The sequence below is a fragment of the Lepidochelys kempii genome, chromosome 1 (genome assembly GCF_965140285.1).
Source record: "Lepidochelys kempii isolate rLepKem1 chromosome 1, rLepKem1.hap1, whole genome shotgun sequence".
Taxonomy (NCBI): domain Eukaryota; kingdom Metazoa; phylum Chordata; order Testudines; family Cheloniidae; genus Lepidochelys; species Lepidochelys kempii.
This window is the reverse complement of record NC_136380.1, coordinates 102,335,472-102,361,010: the sequence shown is the minus strand read 5'-3', so window position 1 is coordinate 102,361,010 and position 25,539 is coordinate 102,335,472. Positions and strand designations below refer to the sequence as shown.

At 42.7% G+C, this 25,539-nt stretch overlaps 1 protein-coding gene across 2 annotated transcripts in view; it reads right to left on the bottom strand.

Moving 5' to 3' along the window:
- The window catches only part of ITGBL1 (integrin subunit beta like 1), a 250,965-nt gene that overhangs the window by 26,110 nt on the left and 199,316 nt on the right, over window positions 1-25,539 (bottom strand). For both annotated transcript variants that reach the window (XM_073349140.1, XM_073349157.1), the window contains exon 9: window positions 1,552-1,668. In XM_073349140.1, coding sequence (XP_073205241.1) covers window positions 1,552-1,668 — 117 coding nt within the window. The remainder of the gene's footprint in view (window positions 1-1,551; window positions 1,669-25,539) is intronic.

The following is a 25,539-nucleotide window of genomic DNA, read 5'->3' as shown; positions in this document are numbered from 1 at the left end:
GAGTGGCTACTTAATTTAAATAACTCCTGTTTAGGCTATTTTATTTAATTGATTTATTTATTTATTTTTACTGACAACCAGATTTTCACTACAATTTTGTCAAATAACTACTTTCTGTAGATCAGCACCTTCACACCAATATTTTCTATCACCCCCAACCTCCATACATTTTTGTATATAATTTTCATGCATGAAAATAAGAAAGCTATGTCCTAAAATGTGTCTGTGTTCATACTAATCACTATTAAAACCAGAGTCATTTCAGAAAAATCAGTCAAATAGAATAGCAACCTTTAGAGCAACATTATCACAATTTCTTTTAAAATATTGTCTCTCTCTCTCAAATGAATTTGAAGTACTGCATACTACTATTCTCCATGACAGAAAAATAAATCAATGACAGAGTTTCCATTGTCTTATCAATGACATAAGAATAAATAATTTATTTGTAGCTATGATATAGCACGAAATCTGCAGTGTGCTTAGATTCTGTAAGATTTAGGAAATAAATTCCGATTCCTTGCTGTTGCTGATAATTTGAGCCTTTTCTATTAATGATAATGATCTATAGTACCTTTCATCCCCAAAAATCCCGAAGTCCCTTCCGGTACACCAATGATCACTTTATACACCACTGAAGGAACTTTGGTGGGCATGTGTGTGAACTGTTAATGATGCACAACAACACTACACATTACAAAACTATTTAGGGGTACACATGACGAGTTCAGCTTATGCAGGGATTGTGAAGTAGGCAGGTGGTAGAATGTACTGGCCATCAGCTGCATTTAACACTTCCACTCTTATGAAGAATGCTATTGGATCTTTAATTTATTTATGAAATGACCAAAAGTGATCAGTAGAGACACTATTTTTCATGTCTAATTTAAAAGATGCCTTCTTCGGGAAAATGGCTCTTAATGCTGTGCTGGGCCATTGGGTCAATATTGATTGGGAGAAGAGCACTGCTTCTTGAATCAGGTCCCTGGTCTAAATATCAGCCCAATCTAATGCTGGTTACTTTGTGAGAGCTCGTGGGGCCATTGAATATGGTGGGATTGCTGTAGGTGTACCAGATGATACTAAAACACAATGGTCATTGAATATCAGCTGTTAAAGCCATTTCACACATTGCTGAGCATTGCTAACTTAAAAATACAAAAAAGAAAAATGTGATACCATTGGTAAATCTTCAATCAAAGTCAAAAAGTGAAAATAAGATAATTTCCTCCATAGTTTTCCTTTAAATATCTGCACAGATTTCTGATACATTTTGATGATATCTATGTAAGAACTTCAGCACTGTGTAAAATATTATTGGGCACATGTGATCTGCCTCACTGTTAAAGACAGACATTTTGATATATTTAATTAAAATATTCAGTTCAGAGGCTTGTGGGATTGTTGTTGTTTCTTCTTTTTAAGATATAGATGTACTACAATCTACTGCTGCGGATAGTTTCCATTAATGCTCTTTTGTAACAAAATCCGGGGAAACAGGGAAAGCCACAAATTCATACAGAATTATTGCTTATTGAAATGAATACATACCCCCACAGACATTGCCATCCATATCTTCACACTGTCGATCATCACATTCACAGGTTTTACCATGAACTCTGTTATCTCCTGGAGGGAAACAAGTGCACTGGCCACATTCACAATTCCCTGTAAGAAAACACAGTTGTTAGGGTCACAGCATCATCAAGATTTAACAGATTTAACAGAATGTTCTGCTCCTACAAAAACATAAAGCCCAAGTCAGTCTATGTTAGCTGAAGTGTAAACACTTGTAAGAAAGAAAACTATTGAAAACAAAATAATGTCATGTTGCTGGTGGGAATGGCATTAATTTTCTTTATTATTTTATTCTGGTCAGTATTCATGGGAATTTTATCACATGATAGCCCCTACCTTTACATAGCTGAACTATGGTATATGTTTCCTTATGTAATTAACTCTCCAAACTAATTCAAAACATTTGGTATGTGTGGTATGAACACCAAATGTGGATGCGATTAAAATGAAATCATCTAGAAAAGTAATTTACAGAGTGGCCCAGGAAAGCTTTCTAGCATGGGATACTAGTAGCATAACTCGAACACTTTGGTACAAATTCCAAATAATAGGAAAGTAAAGAATTAATGCTCCTATGACCTATCCTCTTTCTTAAATGGAGGTGAGTCTGCACCTGCGGATCTGGATTTGAAGGACACAGCAATGTGAAATGCAACCTCTGCAATATTCTTCCAGCCTCACCAGTCCTCTCTATACTGGGACTCCATAAAGTTAGAAGGGATAATGGAGCCAGCCATGCTCCAACAGATGCTCTTCCCCAATAACCTCATGAGCACTGACTGAGGCAGGGGCCTCTGGAAATATAGTATGTGACCATGTAAGAAAAGACTATCATAATGGATGGGATCTCCTAATGGATTTGATTTGGAAATCTCGACTTGACCAGTTTTTCCGCTCTTAAAAAAACAAACTCATAAAACATAATTGCAAGGCAACCTTAATCCTGGCATTTCCTAATTTTTCAGTGCTTGACTTTGCAACCTTAATGTTCATCTAATGTAGTATTTTGTATGCAATAACACTGTAGGGTGCTACAAATGTATATATCTAGGAATAATGTAATGCAATTGAGAAGTTACATTAAATGTCAGGAAAAGGGTGCTAATGACAAAAATTATTAGGATGTGCAAGACATTTAGAATTTAACCAGAGAAAGCACTAGCCTGAATCAAAGCTAATCCCATTTTCAAAAGTGACTTAGGCACTTAGACTAAGTCTCCTTGAAAAACCATTGTTGAATTTGGGACACAGTCTCCTAAATCACTCAGGCTATGTCTATATAGCATTATGGAGCCAGGAGGAGTGAGTAACCCAGCTCAAGTTGACAGACTTGAGCTAGCAGGGCTCACACTAGTGCTCTACAAATAGCTGTATAGACAGCACCTTGAAGTTGAAGACAGACCCTCCCACTCCCCTACCCCCAGGCTTCAGAGCCTGAGCCACCACTTCCAAGCACTGTCTATAGAGCTGTTTTTAAAGTACGAGCATGAGCTCTGCTAGCTCACTCTCTCAGCTTGGGCTGGGAGGGTCACACCTGCTGTCTCCAAAATGCTGTGTAGACATAATAAAAGTACCTTACGGAAATTTTACCAAAAGCTATTTTGAACTCTTCAAGGTTAAGAGTTGATTCAAATATGTATGGCTGTGATTTTGAAATGTTTTAAAAGGTACATTTTAAAAAAAATCTTTTTATTGTGGTGACAAATAAGAATCTTACACAAATTAACTCATGCATTTTTTTTCCTTTTACAAATAGTTCCAGAATCTTGTCATATAATGTAACTCCTTTCTACCTTTTTGACTACATTAGTAAAAATGGCGCTGTGTTGCTAGAGCAGTGACTTGATTTTAATTTTTAGTTTACATTTCAAAGAACCGGAATGATCGTTGGACCTGAGGTTTTGAATGTTTTCTTTTTCTGCTCAACCGGGGTGTACTCAAGTGACCTCCAGCAATTTTCACATTTATAAACAAACAAATACATAAATAATCCTCAAGACAGCCAATTCCTCAGATAGACAGACCAAAGGAAAGACAGATGACTAGCATGCTGAGGAGGACTAAATTTCAGGTCACCACATAAAAGATGCCTCCCCAGAAAAATCAGCAGAGAGCATTTTCAGAACCCAGAGTGAGATAATCCGAGCCAGAGTACTAATTTATCAAACGCACCTGCACAGAAATAACAGCAGGCACACTCTCTATGACCTTATTCTCTTACTTCTTATTGTGATAACCATACATGCAGTACAAATTCAATCGTTTGAGAGTAATTAGAGGCTCACATGAAACCAAAAAGAGATCAGCACTTTACTTACATACTCTTTCTTTGACTTGAATACTAGGTTTACCATAGCAACCTGATTATGGAGGAAAAGCTACTACCAAATACATCCTAAACTCTCTTTAAAATTCCAGGGCATATAGAAACAATTAAACACTTGAGGACTATAATAGTCTGCACCTTTTCACCCAGGAATGCACGCACTACACCTTGTGAGGCTGAAGAGAAACAACTTGACTCCAAACGTTTAATATCAAGTGGCTTCCCTTGCCTCTTGTTATACAGGGGTGGCCAATGTTTTTTGAGCTGTACAAAGAAAAGGAGTACTTGTGGCACCTTAGAGACTAACCAATTTATTTCAGCATAAGCTTTCGTGAGCTACAGCTCACTTCATCGGATGCATACTGTGGAAAGTGTAGAAGATCCTTTTATACACACAAAGCATGAAAAAATACCTCCCCCCACCTCAATCTCCTGCTGGTAATAGCTTATCTAAAGTGACCACTCTTCTTACAATGTGTATGATAATCAAGGTGGGCCATTTCCAGCACAAATCCAGGGTTTAACAAGAATGATTGGGGGGGCGGGTAGGAAAAAACAAGGGGAAATAGGTTACCTTGCATAATGACTTAGCCACTCCCAGTCTTTATTCAAGCCTAAGTTAATTGTATCCAATTTGCAAATGAATTCCAATTCAACAGTCTCTCGCTGGAGTCTGGATTTGAAGTTTTTTTGTTGTAATATCGCAACTTTCATGTCTGTAATCGCGTGACCAGAGAGGTTGAAGTGTTCTCCGAGTGGTTTATGAATGTTATAATTCTTGACATCTGATTTGTGTCCATTTATTCTTTTAGTAGAGACTGTCCAGTTTGACCAATGTACATGGCAGAGGGGCATTGCTGGCACATGATGGCATATATCACATTGGTGGATGTGCAGGTGAACGAGCCTCTAATGGTGTGGCTGATGTTATTAGGCCCTGTGATGGTGTCCCCTGAATAGATATGTGGGCACAGTTGGCAACGGGCTTTGTTGCAAGGATAGGTTCCTGGGTTAGTGGTTCTGTTGTGTGGTATGTGGTTGCTGGTGAGTATTCGCTTCAGGTTGTGGGGCTGTCTGTAGGCAAGGACTGGCCTGTCTCCCAAGATTTGTGAGAGTGTTGGGTCATCCTTCAGGATAGGTTGTTGATCCTTAATAATGCGTTGGAGGGGTTTTAGTTGGGGGCTGAAGGTGACGGCTAGTGGCGTTCTGTTATTTTCTTTGTTAGGCCTGTCCTGTAGTAGGTGACTTCTGGGAATTCTTCTGGCTCTATCAGTCTGTTTCTTCACTTCCGCAGGTGGGTATTGTAGTTGTAAGAATGCTTGATAGAGATCTTGTAGGTGTTTGTCTCTGTCTGAGGGGTTGGAGCAAATGCGGTTGTACCGCAGAGCTTGGCTGTAGACAATGGATCGTGTGGTGTGGTCAGGGTGAAAGCTGGAGGCATGTAGGTAGGAACAGCGGTCAGTAGGTTTCCGGTATAGGGTGATGTTTATGTGACCATCGCTTATTAGCACTGTAGTGTCCAGGAAGTGGATCTCTTGTGTGGACTGGACCAGGCTGAGGTTGATGGTGGGATGGAAATTGTTGAAATCATGGTGGAATTCCTCAAGGGCTTCTTTTCCATGGGTCCAGATGATGAAGATGTCATCAATATAGCGCAAGTAGAGTAGGGGCGTTGGGGACAAGAGCTGAGGAAGCGTTGTTCTAAGTCAGCCATAAAAATGTTGGCATACTGTGGGGCCATGAGGGTACCCATAGCAGTGCCGCTGATTTGAAGGTATACATTGTCCCCAAATGTGAAATAGTTATGGGTGAGGACAAAGTCCAGCCACCAGGTTAGCCATGACATTGTCGGGGATAGTGTTCTTGACGGCTTGTAGTCCATCTTTGTGTGGAATGTTGGTGTAGAGGGCTTCTACATCCATAGTGGCTAGGATGGTGTTATCAGGAAGATCACCGATGGATTGTAGTTTCCTCAGGAAGTCAGTGGTTTCTCGAAGGTAGCTGGAAGTGCTGGTAGCGTAGGGCCTGAGGAGGGAGTCTACATAGCCAGGCAATCCTGCTGTCAGGGTGCCAATGCCTGAGATGATGGGGCGCCCAGGATTTCCAGGTTTATGGATCTTGGGTAGTAGATAGAATATCCCAGGTCGGGGTTCCAGGGGTGTGTCTGTGTGGATTTGATCTTGTGCTTTTTCAGGGAGTTTCTTGAGCAAATGCTGTAGTTTCTTTTGGTAACTCTCAGTGGGATCAGAGGGTAATGGCTTGTAGAAAGTGGTGTTGGAGAGCTGCCGAGTAGCCTCTTGTTCATAATCTGACCTATTCATGATGACAACAGCACCTCCTTTGTCAGCGTTTTTGATTATGATGTGAGATCCAGGAATACCAGGATAATTACACAGGCATATTTACCAGCTTAGGAACCTAATATTTCCAAGCACTGACAGTCAGTCATTCTTTTTGTTATTTCTATACAATCCTGCTTTCCTCACTCAGACAAAACTCCCACTGTAATCAATACGAGTTTTACCTGAGGAAGTACTAGCTGAAAACTGAATAAGGACTTCCAATATTTAGCCCTTTTAATTTTACTCACCACTTACTATACACACTTTTTCATTTCCTATTGTCCAGCCAGTGCTTGTAAAAAGAATAACTAAAGTGAGTAGTGCCCAGTGTGATATTAAATCTGCCCCCTCACGCAATTCGCTGTGACCATTAGCATCATGAATTTGAAGCAATTTTTAGCTGCCTGCAGAAGGTAATTGAACCTTCTTTTCGTACAGGCAATTTTGATTTCAAAACAGTGTGCTAGAACTACGTAATTTGTAGAAAAACAGATTTCTGTCCTTTTATTGCCTGCAAAAACACCAGAAAGGTTCAGAACATAGAGCAACAAGGTAAAAGTGAACAGTAAATAAAAGAAATTTGTCTTCCTTCAGAAATATCTCCTTTCCCTTTCCATAGGGAGCACACATTTTTTCTGTGCATTTTATTGTGAATTCAGGCATTTTATAAAAGAACAAGAAACAAAATGATTAATTTGGCTTTATCTAAAGCATTTGAAGCCAAACGGCAGAATTAGCTTCTGGCCCAAGCCACGCTTGCGGTGGAACCATACCATGCTATGGGGAGGAATAGTACGTTAAGGATGGTGTAAAATAGGAGATGGTCCCTTGAAGAGGGGTCATATCTTTAAGATAAAGCAGCAGTCTACCTCTTGGTACGGCCAGCTCACTCTACCGGCTAGTGTGTGAGTAGGACCACGGCCCCAGCTCCTTGCCATCACTGGAGCACTGTTCACCCCAGGGTTTACCAAAGGAGAAGACCCTGCAAGTGCTGGGACAGCAATCATGACAGGACGTTGTGAAGGTATTGCCAGTGGCTAGGCTCCTTCCATACTCCCTCCCTGAACAGATCTGCAAGATAAAGCCTGTCTCAATTTAGCCCCTAGCATTTGCTCTCAGCAGGGCTAAAGATTGCTTCCACATAGACAAGTCCTGAGGTTCCTTATCAGCTTTTACTCCACTGTTTTATCCACTTTCATGATTTTAAAGCCATTGCAGTGCTAGCAGGTGGTCCTAACTCCCAGATAACAAGTAAATTTCTAGCTTTTATGGTTTTAGGGCTTGGCTACACTTCTGCATTAGAACGCATTAAAGGACCCCAGACGCACTAGCTCACTACCCTACCTGTCCACACTGGCAAGGCATATAGAGTGCTCTGACTCCACAGCTAGAGTGCTCTTGGTACTCCACCTCGGCGAGTGGAGTAACTTTTGGTGCACCCCCGCTGGAGCACCGCGGCGCCAGTATGGACGCCCTGGTCTGTTAGTACGCTCCAATTGGCCTCTAGAAGTGTCCCACAATGCCTGTGCTAGCCACTCTGGTCATCATTTTGAACTCTACTGCCCTGCCCTCAGGTGACCAACCATCAGATCCTCCCTTTAAATCTCTGGGAGTTTCGAAAATCCCCTTCCTGTTTTCTCAGCAAGGCGTGGAGTGCTCTCAGCACATCTTTCCAGGTGTCGAACCTCCGAGTTCCATGCCTGATTGAATCGTTCACCCTTCCCTTCACAAATGTTATGGAGGGTACAGCACGCAGATATAGCCGCGGGGATGTTGCCATCAGCCAGGTCCAGCTTCCTATACAGAGAGCACCAGCAGCCCTTTAAATGGCCAAAAGTACACTCCACAGTTATTCTGCATCGGCTCAACCTGTTGTTGAACCGCTCCTTGCTGCTTTCAAGGCTCCCTGTCATAAAAATAAACGGAAGGGTAACCACCCTTTCTGTATACAGTGCTATAAAATCCCTCCTGGCCAGAGGCAAAATCCTTTCACCTGTAAATGGTTAAGAAGCTAAGGTAACTCCGCTGACACCTGACCCAAAATGGCCAATGAGGGGACAAGATTCTTTCAGATCTGGAGGGGGGGGGGAATGGGACGGACAAAGGGTTTGGGCTGTCTGTGTGATGCTTTTGCTGGGAACAGATCAGGAATGCAGCCTTACAACTCCTGGAAAGTTAGTAAGTAATCTAGCTAGAAAATGTGTTATATTTTCTTTTGTTTAGTGGCTTGTAAAATAAGTTGTGCTAGAGGGAATGTATGTTCCTGTTTTTGTGTCTTTTTGTAATTTAATGTTTTGCCTAGAGGGATTCTCTGTGTTTTGAATCTGATTACCCTGTAAGGTATTTACCATCCTGATTTTACAAAGGTGCTTCTTTTATCTTTTCTTTAATTAAAATTCTTCTTTTAAGAAGCTTATTGATTTTTCATTGTTCTTAAGATCCAAGGGTCTGGGTCTGTGTTCACCTGTACCAATTGGTGAGACTTATTATCAAGCCTTCCCCAGGAAAGGGGGTGTAGGGCTTGAGGGGGGATATTTTGGGGGAAGACATCTCCAAGTAGTCTCTTTCCCTGTTCTTTGTTTAAAATGCTTGGTGGTGGCGGCAACATACTGTTCAAGGACAAGGCAAAGCTTGTACCTTGGGGAAGTTTTTAACCTAAGCTGGTAAGAATAAGCTTAGGGGGTCTTTCATGCAGGTCCCCACATATGTACCCTAGAGTTCAGAGTCAGGAAGGAACCTTGACACTCCCTGTGTAGGGTTTCATGAGCCACGGCATTAAAGGGTAAGCGGGGTCTCCAAGGATCACAATGGGCATTTCAACTTCCCCTACAGTGATCTTCTGGTCTGGGGAAAAGTCCAAGCTTGCAGCTTCCTGAACAGGCCAGTGTTCTGAAAGATTCACCTTTCCAGGCCAGTCTGCATTAATGTCAATGAAATGCCCACGGTGATCCACAATCGCCTGGAGAACCATAGAGAAATAGCCCTTCCGATTAATGTACTCGGAGGCTAGGTGGGCTGGTGCCAGAATTGGAATCGGTGTGCCATCTATCACCTCTCCGCAGTTAGGGAAACCCATTTGTGCAAAGCTATCCACAATGTCATGCACGTTACCCAGAGTCATGGTTCTTCTGAGCGGGATGCGATTAATGACCCTACACACTTGCATCAACATGATTTCAACAGTCGACTTTCACACACCAAACTGGTTAGCGACCAATCGGTAGCTGTCTGGAGTTGCCAGCTTCCAGATTGCAATAGCCACCCGCTTTTCCACCGGCAGAGCAGCTATTAATCTCGTGTCCTTGCGCCGCAAGGTGGGGGCAAGCTCAGCACACAGTCCCATGAAAGTGGCTTTCCTCATTCGAAAGTTCTGCAGCCACTGCTCATCATCCCAGACTTCCATGACAATGTGATCCCACCACTCAGTGCTTGTTTCCCAAGCCCAAAAGTGGCGTTCCACGGTGGTGAGCATGTCTGTGAATGCCAGAAGCAAACTCATGTCATATGCGTTACTAGAGTCGATATAATTGTCGGAGCCCTTACTGTCACTTTGGAGTCATGAGGAGTAACTCGACTGCCAAACGTGATGTGCTGGAGAAACCCATCAGCATACTCCTCAGCAATTCAGGCTCCATCCCCGCAGACTGAAAGGGAAGACCGAGCACGCAATACAAAAAACGTTGAAAGATGGCACCAAATGTGGATGGAAGCACAAGGATTGCTGGGATGCGAACCGATGCATCACAGGGCATTGGGACAGGGCCCAGAATGCCCCACACCCATCCCAGAAGCCACAGCGCCACAGAATGGGAAGAGGTGCTCTGTGGGATAGCTGCCCATAATGTACCTCTCTCAATGCCGCTGCAGGTGCCAGTGCACTTGCAGCCGTCTGTGTGGACAGACTGCGGCGCTTTCCCTACTGCGCTCTCCAAAGGCAGGTTTAACTCAAAGCGCTCTACACCTGCAAGTGTAGCCAGGCCCTTAGAGAAAAGTTTTAAAGTGATGTGAGTCCACCCTGAAATCTTGAAAGCAAAGTAACGGGGAGGAAGAAAAGCACCTTTTTTAATGCTCATGATCTTGGAGGGGCCTGATTCTGACATGATTTTTGAACATTTAGAGTCGTCAATACTGCTGATGTACTTCTATTGTGCGAATGGGAGTTTAGTTTGCAGAAGGGTAGAACGCTGAAGAACTACTTCAGAATTTGGCCCGCAGAAAAGAGAAAAAATGCAGTGTATACATTTGGAACGTCGCACTGAAATGAAGCCTCACCTCCTAGAAGTCTATCTCCTCCCATTGGCAAGGAAAACTCTAGAGTTCTCAGTAAATTGCTCAGAATCTGGCTGCAAATATAAATAGAACCCAGAGGACTGTAAAGTACCATGATTACATTCTCCTTATTTACAGAAAAATTGTGTGTTTGTTTTGAAATACCAAAGCTCTAAGTATAGAAAGTAGTATATATTAATATTTAAAGCCAAGTTAATAGTACATCCCAAATGAATGTATGAAAAAAAAGCCTCTGTTTGTTCACTCTTTGCAATTATTTAATAGATATTCATAGAAATTAAGTTTTGGTCCCTACATTGTTCAAAAAAGATTATAATGAGTATTCAATATTCAAGCTTTAATTGTTAGTTTTCATATGAGCATGTTACTGTTCATGTTTCCTGGTTGGATGACCATAACGCTTAGAATCAAATTTCTGGTTGCAAGCTCTCATATTTATAACTTCATTATTTGCTTTACATGAATATTTTCTAAAATGCATTAAAATTTGCTATTTCCATGAACCAGTAAGATGAGCTGCTATAATGTTATATTCTTCATTTCATTTTAAGGAAGACAACAAATCTCTAAAAAGAAAAGGAGGACTTGTGGCACCTTAGAGACTAACACATTTATTTGAACATAAGCTTTCGTGAGCTACAGCTCACTTCATTGGCTGCATTACACAAATCTTTAGTTAGTGATGCTACTCTAGCAAGGGAGCATTGTAACTGCTGTGCTGTAGCAGTTTATCTTTGGAGTGTTATTCAGTAAAGAGGAACTGGAAACTGGTAACTGTGGGTGCATGTAACTGGCTTATGGTAAAGCCTAGTACTGGATTCCTAAGAAGAAAAGAAAGTGAATCCTATTATAATTTTCACTTTAGTATTTGGAGGATTTCTATAGAAAATCCAGCTGTAGTCTCCCAAGAAGGATATGAATTAGTGGTCTGTGCAAATACTTTTAAGTCAGATAGAAGAGTTCTGTAGTGCAGAACTGGTAAGTAAAGTAACACAGCTTACCTCTCCGCTGCGTAGGTTACACTTGCAAACAAAGGAAAAAAACTAAAGTCATTGTCCCTTTACCTGGGAGGTCACAACCTCCTACCCCTTAGGTCTAGGCAGACATTATGGCTCCCTCCTACCATTCTTCCACATACTAGGAAGAAATCTTGCCCTGCTGCTTTTACTTATTCAGCATAAATCACAAAATGGACGTGAACTGTTATTTTTCTTTGTGAAAGATAACAAGTTCAGCTGCTGAACTTCTGGAAAAAGAAGCGCAAAACATGCTAAATGTGTTCACTGAATCCTGCTTTTCAATTCTATCTCTTCAGGATGCTTAAAACATAGCAACATTTTCCCCACACTGAGCAAAAATGGTTCTTTAAACAGCTGAATGTCTGGCTCATCTCATCTGAGAGATGAAAAACTGGGACTTATTTCTTTATGCAGATTCTGGACAACTGGGAGGTAGCTTTCTGCCGGCATCTTGTAAACAATGTCATCTGTACTCTCTCCTGGCATGTTGGAACAAGGCATAGTTTTCCCATTTTGCAAATATTTCATGAACATGCTTCAGCAGAGTTCAGTTTGTTTCAAATGCTTTGCTGTGCCTGAAGATTTGTGACACTAAGGGATTTTCACCCTGTAGTTTGAGATTCAGTGAGTTGCGTTATGTCGGTAAGGTAAAACAGATCACACAACCAGTGCCAGCTGCTCAGTCTGGGGAGTTCAACTGCTGCATGCAAAATGTGATTCAGCTCTTGGGTGTGAACAATCCCTCCTGCAGTAAAGAACATTAGATCTCCAAATCTGGTTTGCAGGTCCTTGCTTGCACCTCCAGTGTGAATGAGGCACATAATATTCATCACAATATATCAGATTGTCACTGATATCTATGCTATGCTCGATGCTACAATGATGGGCACATATGCTTATATGAAACCATATAAATGGCCTGGTATCCTGACTCTGGCAGCGGCCCATACAGCATGCCTCAAAGGAAAGTGAAATCTCCCCATAATGCACCTAATCAACGATGTAGTGCTTCACATGGGAAGAAGGTCCTTCCTATCCCCTATAGCAAGCACCTTTCAGCTGGAAACAGAAGATGTTTCAGGGCTCAGATCAATAGCTACAAGGGTCAAGAAGGATTCTCTCGTGTGCACAGCATTGCAAATTAGGTTGGTTAATTTTTTAAGAGGTGGTGGAGAGAAGATTGCTCTCCTTTTAAAATTCATTCACTGAGCACATTTTTTTTTTCTGTAGCACACTTGGAAACACCAAACTCTACACCCAGCTCCTCTTAAATGAGTGTGCAAAATTAGAAAGTAAAGATGTGAGCGTCAAATCCTGCATTGACGTTTTATCATCATAAACAGAAAGTGAAAATTATGTTCGGAAAAAGAAATACTGAAGGGCTACGTAAGAAATAGACTCAGGGTATCAAACTTATTCTGTGGGGAGGGCCAAATTACCCTATGAGTCAGAGTCTGGGGACTATGAATAAAAAATTCACTGACAGGAGTCTAATTATTAAGTTTTTGTCCAACTGTGGAATGTGGCTCTTTACTTAGTTAAATGAATATTATATTTAGAAGACTTAAAAAAAGTAAAGGATTTACCCTTTTCTACTGTCCTTTAACTCACTCCTCTGTGCACCCTCTCCTTTTGTGAGTTTTCCCTATTCTCCTCCAACACTTTTGGAATTCCTTCACCTCCCTAACCAGGGAAGTCATTTGAGAACCCTCCTCAGCCAAGCACTACCCAAAGGCTGACGTATCAAAGCAGCAGATGATGTAGAGTTCCAATGAGTGAGTAAATCGAGTCAGTACATTTCAACAAGACGCCTTTTGGATGGAAGAGAGAGACACACCCTCTCGCACAGTTCAGTGGATGTAGATCCCCTAACAAAGACCCCTGGAGTAGTAGGGAAGGAGGTATAACTACATACTATAGTTTTGATTAGGAAGTCACTTGTTTTTTAAAATCAATCAGAAAAATGAAAACATGCCTGAAAACAACTCATAAAAAGTTACTGGCAGTATGACTACCTCAAGAATACCAAAGCTGAAGTGCCCAGCTAGGAATATAAATGCCCCTGATAAGACCTTGTTTGGATCACACAGCCTCAGATGAAATGAAAATTGCTTTAATAAATCTAAAGCATTCTTTCCAGACTCCACAACATTCTGAGTAACTTTTTGGCCGCAGATTTTTAATACAGCACTCATTCTTCCTGCTTTGCATTTCAAGAGTACAAAATGTTTTTGTTACCCACTCTAATGGAAGCACTTTCTGTTGTCATCCAAGCCGAACATTCAATGACAAGCCTAGAGAAAGTATGTTATTTCTATAGTACCAAGTCAAACCCAGCAACCACCCCCACCAGCACTGGTTCAGTTTTTGCAGCTTTCTTGGTATAGACACATTATTAGAATGGAACACCAACAAATTCTGCAGCATGTGTACCAAGGAATGCTGCTACGCAGCTGGTGATCACATGGGTGCCAAAGATAGTCAATGATGGACAGCCCTTAAGTTGACCACCTTAAAGATCTAGACAGAGATTGATCTGGGAAGTACTCAAAGATCTGCCATCATGACAATGATAAACAGTGGAGTAGATGCTTCTATATTTAGGAAAGTAGCCACATTTATATGAGTGTCTCTTAAGGTATGTCTTCATTCCAAAGAAAAACTTGCAGCACTAAGTCTCAGACCCTGGGTCAAATGACTTAGGCTCACAGGACCGGATTAAGGCAGGGGCTTTAGGGGCTGCAGCCCAGGGCCCCGGCTCAAGCAGGGGCCTCCACAAAAATAAATCACAGGTAGCGATCTCCAACTCTGGGCTCCTAAAAGTCCCTTGTCGCAGCAGGGCGCTCAGGCAGGCTGCCCGGATGCCATGGCCCCACGCTGCTTCCGGAAGCGGCTGGATGTTAACATGTGTCTGCAGACCTTGGCGGAGGTGGGGAAGGTGGCTCCGCACGCTACCCCCTCACCCAGCACCATTCCTGCAGCTGGCCAGCACCATTCCTGCCGTTGGCCAGGAACTGGCCAAAGGGAGCTGCGGGGGTGGCCCTTGTGGCTGCGGGCAGCGCACAGAGACACACTGTCCCCCTCCCCCACAGGGGGGCGCAGAGACATGCCAGCAACCGGCCGCTTCCTGGAGCGGCGTGGGGTCATGGCATGCAGGCACCGTGCCTGAGCCCTGCTGTGCCACCGGCCAGGAGCCACATGTGGTATCTGCCTCCCAGCTGGAGCCTGAACCTCACAACCCCTCCTCCACCCCAACTCCCTGCCCCAGATCAGAATCCCCCTCTTCGCACCCCCTCCTGCACCCCAATCCCCTGCCCCAACCCCCTCCTGCACCAAACTCCCTCCCAAGAAAAAGACTTGTATACAGGGGCCCCACAAAATCTAATAGCCCTGGGATCACAGGAAAGCTAATCTGGCCCAGCAGCCGTGCACTGCTCAGTTCAGCAAGAACTATTTTCCATGCTAAACTTAAACGTTTAAACCTCGGTGGCTTTGACTCTGACTTTTTTTCTGAACGGAATTTTTGTGTCCTTTTTTTTATCTGCTTTATTTCATAACAAGAAGAATGGATTTTTTTTTTAAATCTGCCTCTCTCAAAAAACCTCTTACACTTTTACTCAGAATTCTAAACAATTACTGTTGGTAAGAACCTCAAAAGGAATGTTTGAGCCTAACTGGTGAGATTTTCAAAAAGTTATAAGCTAGTGAAAATTAGGAGTTATGATAGAAAGTGTTATGCAACCTTAACAGTAGTGGTTTGAGACTAGCACCCTGCAATAGTTTATACAGGGACTGTGTCTGGAAGCTTAATTGCACAGTTGACATACAGCATCTGGAAAGAAACTCTTTTCCTTTGTGACAGACTAATAGTGAAGTACAACTTTTTCTTCTCGCCACAAATCCACTCACTGCTACTCAACAGATTCAGCGTCAGATAGTCTTTTGCAGCTCTTGCTGATTAATGGTGCTGATTTGTATCTTTCCCATGTTTAAAAAAAGTTTGTGGAAGAACCACTGCTGTGCTGTTACTTTGCTTTTCAGATTGTTAACTTGTTGACATCTGCTATCACCATCAAGACTGCACGCCTCCGCCATCTGTCTGCTCTCAGTAGCAGGGCTTTGAGGCAAGACTTCTTACAGGCTGTAATTGTGTTGTTATATAGCAAGTAGAGCGAATTTCTACTGAGCTACACTTAAGAATTAATCAAGCTATAGTTCTTAAAAAAACCCAGACCTTTAGTCATGCATTTTACTTTTCCTAGTTAAACCCTTCTATAATTTCTGCTCTGGGACATACCCTTTCAAACACAATGACTATAGATTTGCGGCCAGTTACCATCACTGGGACAATTACTTTTCTCTAACAAGGAGAGAAGGTGTTAGTAGAAGCCACCCCACAAAGGAAACATTTGTGAAGAAAAAGACAGAAGGCACTGTTATAGGGAAAACAGCTGTGGAGACAGCGAAGAAGGGAGGTATTAGGAGAGTGGGTTGAGAAGCAGAAAAAGGGAGGACAGGTATCGAGCCAAATCCCCAGGGTGTAATAGAGAATTTCTTCCATTAAGCCTTCCTTCTCTTTCTCTCTCCCCCACACCAAGCTGCCTTCTCTATCAGGGAAGTCTTTTTCTTATCCAGGAATGCCTCCTCATATGGGTACTTTCTGTTTCCCCGCTCCCTCCCCCCCGACATCACACTAGGGCAGCAGACCTGGAAAGGAGAGAGGTAGGGGGTGGTGGGAACTGGGGAAGGGAGCAAGTTGGGGCTTGCAGGGCTGCTGTGGGCTTCTCCCCCAGCTCCGGAGCTCCTGTGCAGCCTGCTGGTGGGGAGAGAGGGGTCCTCCCCCGGAGCTAGCTGCTGCCAGCGGGGCAAGGCCTGGGGGGAGTCCTCTGGCCCCATCCCTGCGGCAGCCTGTCTGCACCCCAAACTCCTCATCTCTGACCCCACCGAGAGCCCGCAGCCCCAGCCAAAGCCCTCACCCCCTCCCCTGCATCCCAACCCTCTGCCCCAACCCTGAGCCCCCTCCTGCATCCTGAACCCCTCATCCCTAGCACCACCCCGCGGCCCTCACCCCTGCATCCCAACCCTCTGCCCCAGCCCTGAGCCCCCTCTTGCACCCTGAACCCCTCACCCCCAGGTCCACCCTAGAGCCCTCACCCCAAGACAGAGCCCTCACCCCCACACTCCACCTTCTGCCCTACACTGGGCCACCTCCCACACGCCTTACCATAGGCTTACTAAGGCTAGTGTCTAGTGTTAGTTATGTAAAGTGGATTAAGCTGGAATGTATTGCAATATTATGATTTTATGAAAACACTAGTCAAAAGATATAATTATGTTGGGTCACGGACATCAACAATTTTCTTCAGCTGGGTCAAGGGGAAAAAAGTTTGAAAACCAGTGCCCTAGAGTACCTCCACCATCTCTTGCTGAGCGTCTCCTTTCTATAACCATTTCCTCTGAGATGCTTTCAACAACAGAAAGTAACAAGAAAAAGCCACCATGAGGTAACGCCAATAAATCAAGTAAAGAGCACACTGCCGTCCACTAAAATTAATGTCTGTTCAGTAGAAATATGAAAAATTAAACATTATATTTGATTTAAAGGACATGATTTGAAACACTGTTGCTTCACGCTGACAACTACCAAGACAAATTCGTCTCATTGCCTTTTCAGTCATTCCAAATGTCTGATATTTAACATAAGCTTCCATAAAAATATTTTCAAGAAAAGGAGAAAACATAACAAAACGGCACAACACAGGGGAAGCTATTAGATGCTTAAAACAAGAAGAAGATATATGACACACCAGGACATTGTTGGAGAAACTGTGATTGCTCGAGTCATCCTAAAGTTTAATTCATTTGATTACCTTTATCACCCAGAGGACTGACTGCTTACCCACTTTTTCTTACACGCGGTGCCATGTAATGAGTCACAGCACTAATTCCACAGAGATATTTAATTTGCAGATTAATTTACTAGAAAATGTCAATTGCTTTGTGGAAGTTTAATCACCAATATGTTAACCTTGTTCATTTCCTGCTGAAGCTTGTTGTTCATTAGGCAGTAGATTTTAAAGATTTTTTAGGGTTGTAATACAAGGATTTCTATTAAAATGTTTAAACCACTAGACAGTTTGATCTTTGAAGTAACAGCCAAGATTAAAACAGCTGTGTAATGGCAAAACAATAATATGCAATGATTTGACTGCATAGCAACCATCAATATTAGTTGCTGATAACAGATGGCTGAGTTCAGAAACCATGGCAACAGATGATGTCACACTGTGTATCTACCTTATTGATTAACTTTCACCTCAACAAGATTTTTTCCAGAAATGAAAGACATTACTTAGCAACTACATCATTTCTATTGACTTGCTCCAAGTTAAAATGCCTTTAACCACCATTTCTAAGCAATTTTTTTTTTAGCCAACCCACCAGATTAGGCACTAACCTCTCATTATCAGGCTTTCTGTAACACCACTGTCTAATATAAGGAGGACTTGTGGCACCTTAGAGACTAACAAATTTATTTGAGCATAAGCTTTCATGAGCTACAGCTCACTTCATTGGATGCATAGAATGGAAAATACAGTGGGGAAATTTTATATACACCAAGAACATGAAACAATGGGTGTTACCATACACACTGTAATGAGAGTGATCAGGAAAGGTGAACTATTACCAGCTTACCTGATCACTCTCGTTACAGTGTGTATGCATGCATCCAATGAAGTGAGCCGTAGCTCACGAAAGCTTATCCTCAAATAAATTTGTTAGTCTCTAAGATGCCACAAGTACTCCTTTTCTTTTTGCGGATACAGACTAACACAGCTACTATTCTGAAACCTGTCATTATGCAAGGCACTGAATTTAGCCGTATGGAGTGGAAATCCATCAATTTAATGAAAATCTCTTACAGATACAGACAGACATCATCTTCCTTTCCAAATGCAAACAGATGGACATCATACCAAAAGGACTGAAGGTAAAAAATCCATTAAAATCTACATACCACACAGACTATGCTGACAGATTGTGCCACACACTCTCAAAGAAATTGCAGAACCACCTGATCAACATTCTATACAGCAAAAGGGAAAGATTAAGAATGAGCTCTCAAAACTGGATACTCTCATAAAAAACCAACCCTCCACACAAACTTCCTTGTGGCTGGACTTTACAAAAACTAGACAAGTCATTTACAACACACACTTTGCTTCTGTACAAAAGAAAAAGGACACTAAACTATCTAAACTACTACATGCCACAAGGGGCCACAACAGTGGTTCCCTTAACCCACCCAGCAATATTGTTAATCTATCCAGCTATACTCTTAGGACAGATTCTTCTGCCGGGCTGTCTCGGGGCCTCTCCTTCTGCCCCTCCATTCCCCATGAACATGATACAGTTCTGTGGTGACCTAGAATCCTATTTTTGACATCTCCGACTCAAGGAATATTTCCAACACACCTCAGAACAGCATACTAACCCACAGAGACCTTCCTACCAACACTACAAAAAGAAAGATTCTGGGTGGACTCCTCCTGAAGGTCGAAACAGACTGGACTTCTACATAGAGTGCTTCCGCCGACGTGCACAGGCTGAAATTGTGGAAAAGCACATCACTTGCCCCATAACCTCAGCCATGCAGAACACAACGCCATCCACAGCCTCAGAAACAACTCTGACATCATAATCAAAAAGGCTGACAAAGGAGGTGCTGTCGTCATCATGAATAGTTCAGAATATGAACAAGAGGCTGCTAGGCAGCTCTCCAACACTACTTTCTACAAGCCTTTACCCTCTGATCCCACTGAGGGTTACCAAAAGAAACTACACCATCTGCTCAAGAAACTCCCTGAAAAAGCACAACAACAAATCCGAACAGACATACCCCTAGAACCCCGAGAAGGGGTATTCTATCTGCTACCCAAGATCCATAAACCTGGAAATCCTGGATGCCCCATCATCTCAGGCATTGGCACCCTGACAGCAGGATTGTCTGGCAATGTAGACTCCCTCCTCAGGCCCTATGCTACCAGCACTCCAGCTACCAGCTATCTTCGGACACCACTGACTTCCTGAGGAAACTACAATCGATCAGTGATCTTCCTGATAACACCATCCTGGCCACTATGGATGTAGAAGCCCTCTACACCAACATTCCACACAAAGATGGACTACAAGCCATCAGGAACAGTATCCCTGATAATGTCACGGCAAACCTGGTGGCTGAACTTTGTGACTTTGTCCTCACCCATAACTGTTTCACATTTGGGGACAATGTATACCTTCAAATCAGCGGCACTGCTATGGGTACCCTCATGGCCTCACAGTATGCCAACATTTTTATGGAGGACTTAGAACAACACTTCCTCAGCTTTCGTCCCCTAATGCCCCTACTCTACTTGTGCTACATGGATGACATCTTCATCATCTGGACCCATGGCAAAGAAGCCCTTGAGGAATTCCACCATGATTTCAACAATTTCCATCCCACCATCAACCTCAGCCTGGTCCAGTCCACACAAGAGATCCACTTCCTGGACACTACAGTGCTAATAAGCGATGGTCACATAAACACCACCCTATACCGGAAACCTACTGACCGCTATTCCTACCTACATGCCTCCATGTAGACCACACCACAGATCCATCATCTACACCCAGACCACACCACATGATCCATCATCTACAGCCAAGCTCTACGATACAACCGCATTTGCTCCAACCCCTCAGACAGAGACAAACACCTACAAGATCTCTATCAAGCATTCTTACAACTACAATACCCACCTGCGGAAGTGAAGAAACAGATCGATAGAGCCAGAAGAGTACCTAGAAGTCACCTACTACAGGACAGGCCCAACAAAGAAAATAACACACCGCCACTAGCCTTCACCTTCAGCCCCCAACTAGAACCTCTCCAGCGCATCATCAAAGATCTACAACTTATCCTGAAGGACGACCCATCACTCTCACAGATCTTGGGAGACAGCCAGTCCTTGCTTACAGACAGCCCCCCAACCTGAAGCAAATACTCACCAGCAACCACACACCACGCAACAAAAACACTAACCCAGGAACCTATCCTTGCAACAAAGCCCGTTGCCAACTGTGTCCACATATCTATTCAGGGGACACCATCATAGGGCCTAATCACATCAGCCACACCATCAGAGGCTCGTTCACCTGCACATCTACCAATGTGACATATGCCATCATGTGCCAGCAATGCCCCTTTGCCATGTACATTGGTCAAACCGGACAGTCTCTATGTAAAAGAATAAATGGACACAAATCAGACGTCAGGAATTATAACATTCAAAAACCAGTCAGAGAACACTTCAACCTCTCTGGTCACTCGATTACAGACCTAAAAGTGGCAATACTTCAACAAAAAAACTTCAAAAACAGACTCCAACGAGAGACTGCTGAATTGGAATTAATTTGCAAACTGGACACCATTACATTAGGCTTGAATAAAGACTGGGAGTGGATGTATCATTACACAAAGTAAAACTATTTCCCCATGTTTATTCCCCCCACCCCCACTGTTCCTCAGACGTTCTTGTCAACTGCTGGAAATGGCCCAGCTTGATTATCACTACAAAAAAAGGGTGGGGGGAGGGTTTCTCCCCTCTCCTGCTGGTAATACCTCACCTTACCTGATCATTCTCGTTACAGTGTGTATGGTAACACACATTGTTTCATGTTCTCTGTGTATATAAAATTTCCCCACTGTATTTTCCACTGCATTAATCCAATGAAGTGAGCTGTAGCTCACAGAAGCTTATGCTCAAATAAATGTGTTAGTCTCTAAGGTGCCACAAGTACTCCTTTTCTTTTTGCAGATACAGACGACCACGGCTGCTACTCTGAAACCTGTCTAATACAAGGGGACTGCCAGCCACAGCTCCCAATTGCTTTACACCAACTACAATCATTCTTGAGATAACACTTCTTTTTGGTAGCTGAGAAGGTTGACTCTGAAAGGTAGTGTTCTCAAGAGAACGGAATGTGTAATGAAGGAATTAAAGGGCACAATCAGCCTGCTTTTGGAAAGCAAACATCATCTGAAAATTACATTCCTTTGTTTTGTTTTTTCCTCTTTTGATTTCAAATCTCATTACTCGAATCTTTGTTGCAGGTCTCCTTGGATGTACAGAACACAAGAGGACTGGAGAGCAATAATTTTAATCAGACTGTCAGTTGAGAGTTAAAGAAAACCTGCTAAGAACTCTATTGATCATTCTATAGGGTCAAGCTTCTCCTCAAAAAACACCTGAACAAGGTATCTAGTAACCCAGAAGGAAATGGAAATCTTTGTTACAGATATGACAAACATCATCTGGAACACCAGTGTCTGTGGGGCTTTGTGCTTTGTTTTTTTAAAAGCAGAGCCATTGTTATGAGAAGGAGCTTGAACTCCTTAGACTAGCTCTGAACTGGTTGCTGGCAGCATGAAAGTTGACAGCAGCTTTGAAAACAGCAGTCTGACATCCTGCAGAGGCCCAACTGCTCTGGGAGAAGGAACTCCACCAGACACAAATCATACATCGCTTCCAAAAGTCCTGCCTCGGTTGGGACTGCCCTGAATTTTGCAAATCAGTCCCCTGGGGAACTTGCTTCTCTATCTGTGTCCCAGGGATAGGTCCACAAAAAGCAGCAGCAGCACACAAGTACCCCACCCAGCTGCCTCCATCTAAAATGCAGTTTGGGCCCCATGCCTCTGACAGTCACACCTGACTGTTCCCTGGGAGAGAGTCCCATTCAAAAACAGAGGAGAGTCAGTAACTATGGCTGGGGAAGCTACACCCTTTGTAGGTCAAAAGGAAGTCAGTCCCACGCAAGGGGCATGAGAAGGGGAAAGGGCCAAAGGGAAATCTATGAGTGGGGAGAGAAAGAGATGCCTAGAAATGATGACCAGAAGCAAAGGATTGACAAAGCTGAATTACATTTTTTCCTCATTCATCTGGGTCCTGCTAAAACCTCCTATGCTGCAAGTGCAGTGTAAGCATTCTAGAAAGATCTAGGGATATATAATGTCTTTTCTCTTTCAATCTTTCCAGGAACATACCCTTAAATTCACCCGTATGTGCACAAAATCCTTCAGCAGATGGAGGATTCAGGCACCAAAAAGTCTTCAGCCACTTGAAAACCCACCTGGGACATTGTGTCTTTGAGAAGGAATGATCAAAATTAAGTATAAATAAAATGTATTATAAATCCAATCCATTCAAATTGAATTGCAGTTCTGTTGTTTTAAGGCAGTGGCTCTCAACCTTTCCAGACTACTGTACCCCTTTCAGGAGTCTGATTTGTCTTGTGTACCCCCAAGTTTCACCTCACTTATAAACTGCTTGCTTACAAAATCAGACAAAAATATCACAGCACACCATTACTTTCCCATTTTTACCATATAATTATAATTCAATTGTAATATAAATATTGTATTTACATTTCAGTGTACAATATTCAATACCCATACCCCTGTTGAGAACCACTGTTTAAAGGACACACACACACGCACACTTTAAAATACACAGTCACAAAGAAATTTTTGGAAGCAAGGGCTATGTTTTACCAAACCTTATTCAAAGAAGAAGTGGAAGAGTCAGGTAAGAGTAATACAATTTCAAAATCTGTGAATAAATCAGAAGCATTCCAAAGTCAAATGAAGCAGAAACAGAAAAGTTTCAATCCTCTATAGAAATTTCAGAAGTAAAAGATACTATACAATTTATGAAAAAATCAGCAAAATATACAATAGAGGATACTGTTGAATTGTTAAAAATACCTGATGGGTATAGTGGAGAATTTTATAAAAAGTTTGAAAAATATCTCTGCCCCTCTGATTTTGGAAGCAAGTACATCTGAAGTTATTACCTTGCCCAATACATTGGAGGATAGCCACCATCTCAGTGATCTCAATGAAGGACAAAGACAGTACAAACAGTACCATCTATAGAACAAACTCCTAATTATATATTGAGTTACATGTTATTATGAAAAAATGGAACTGCAGGACAAAAAAAAAATCATCCCTGCAAGTAAAAGGCAAACTTTACTGCCCCAAAGACAGTAGGCTACAGTACAACACGTTTAACCAGTAAGGTAAGAGAAAGACTGCAGAGAGCTGTGGAAGGGGACAAAGACTGGCCAGGTGGAGCACACCAAAGTGAAACCCCCTCATTGCTGTGAATTTGTCTAATCTGTTGATGAGGAAGAACTAGCCATCTGCTCTTCACCAGCGGAGCTGGGACTCAAGGAATAAAACTAAACATCTTAAATCCTGTCAGTGCCCACAATCAGAACCAGAGCTATCCCTTACAGAGAAATAACCTTGACCAACTCCTTTGTCCCATCCCTCCCCTCCTCAAATGGCTGACAGAGAGACTAGCTTTGAAATATGTCTGGAATTTTAACAAATCCAGACTCTGGTAAACCAGGAAAAGCCAAGCATGGTCCATGCTCCAGGTGCCCTACTGGAATGTGTCCTGAAGGCAGCTCCATCCTCTTCTCTAGAAAAGCATCTCTACAGCACAAGTATCACCACTGACCACAAATGTGGCAATGTGGAACAAGGAGAGAGGCAGCCTCTTTGATAACCCAGGCTCAAACCATTTAACACTTTAAAGGTCAATAATACCTTGAATTTCCAACCAGAAGCCACCGACAAAAAGGAATGCAGCGATTGAAGCAATATATTTTGTGCTCCTGATGTAAAGCTCAGCCTAATATATGAGCTACTGAATTGTAGCTCAGAATAGACTGCATTAAAGTAGTCTAATCTCAAGATGACAAAGGGCTAGATAAGCACAATGAAGTCTGCCTCAAAACCTCAAGTTTACTAAGCACAGATGGATAAGCATGCTCTCTGACATGACTGCTACTCAAGCATCAGCTAGCACTCATGGCTCTTATAAACCTCCTAAATTGCTGACCCCCTTCACAAATAATCCCTCCACATCGCCAATTAGTGGCGCTGTTATTCTAACCAATTTTACTGGCTACTTGCCCAAAGCAAACTACATAATCTCTGTCTTTTTCAAACTGAGCCTCAGCTAGCTAGCTCTCATCCAGAACAGAATTATCTCTGGACACTAGGTGCTGATTCCCATTGACACTAATGTCACATTACACTGCCAGATTGATGTAAAATGGCATCAGTGCAAATGAGAATCAGGCCCTAGGTCATCCATTCCACTTCAGCAGCCAGGTTGGTGGTAATGGACATCTGCATCTGAATATCATCCATCTACTGCACACATTTTGTCCCTATTAGCCCTCCTCGAAACATCGTATACTCATTGAACAAAGGGGAGAGGGACAGAGCAGAACCCTATGGTGCCCAGCACATGAGAGCACTCGAGATGGATAAATAATTGCCCATTATCATACCCTGGGTTTTCCATTTCAAAATGAATTCCATCTCCTGCTAAGATGTCCTTTCTGACGATAGAAAATGAGCAGGTGGGAATACCTGTGTCCACGCTGAGAATACTCTGGCATAATTGAGTCACCTAGCTAGAATGCTGTGCTTTCCCAGAGGTTGATCTTTTCTCCCTGGCTATTGATACTGTGGCCTCCCAAGTGTGCCATCTCTCAGTACCACTGTCACAGGCCACTGTAGTTCATAAATGACTTTGTGCAGATGAAGTGGGAGAAAATATGGCCAGGGCACTGCTAGGAGCAGAATCTTCATGCAACAAATAATTTTAAAAGATTTGAATTATGGCTATGCAAAGTAAAGTTTCTTTACTTCTACTCTAATCTGTGTAAAGTCACACACTACTTTATTGTGCCCTGTGAACCGCAGCTATAGGAGTGCTTGGGCTGGCACATAAGGATTGTGTGACTGAGGGAGTAGGAAGGATGAAGATAATTCAACAGACTAATGACCAAGAATTCCTTTTTTTAATATGTAAAATGGTGGGGGGTGGGCATAAGTGATGGGGGAGGTAATTGTAGAACT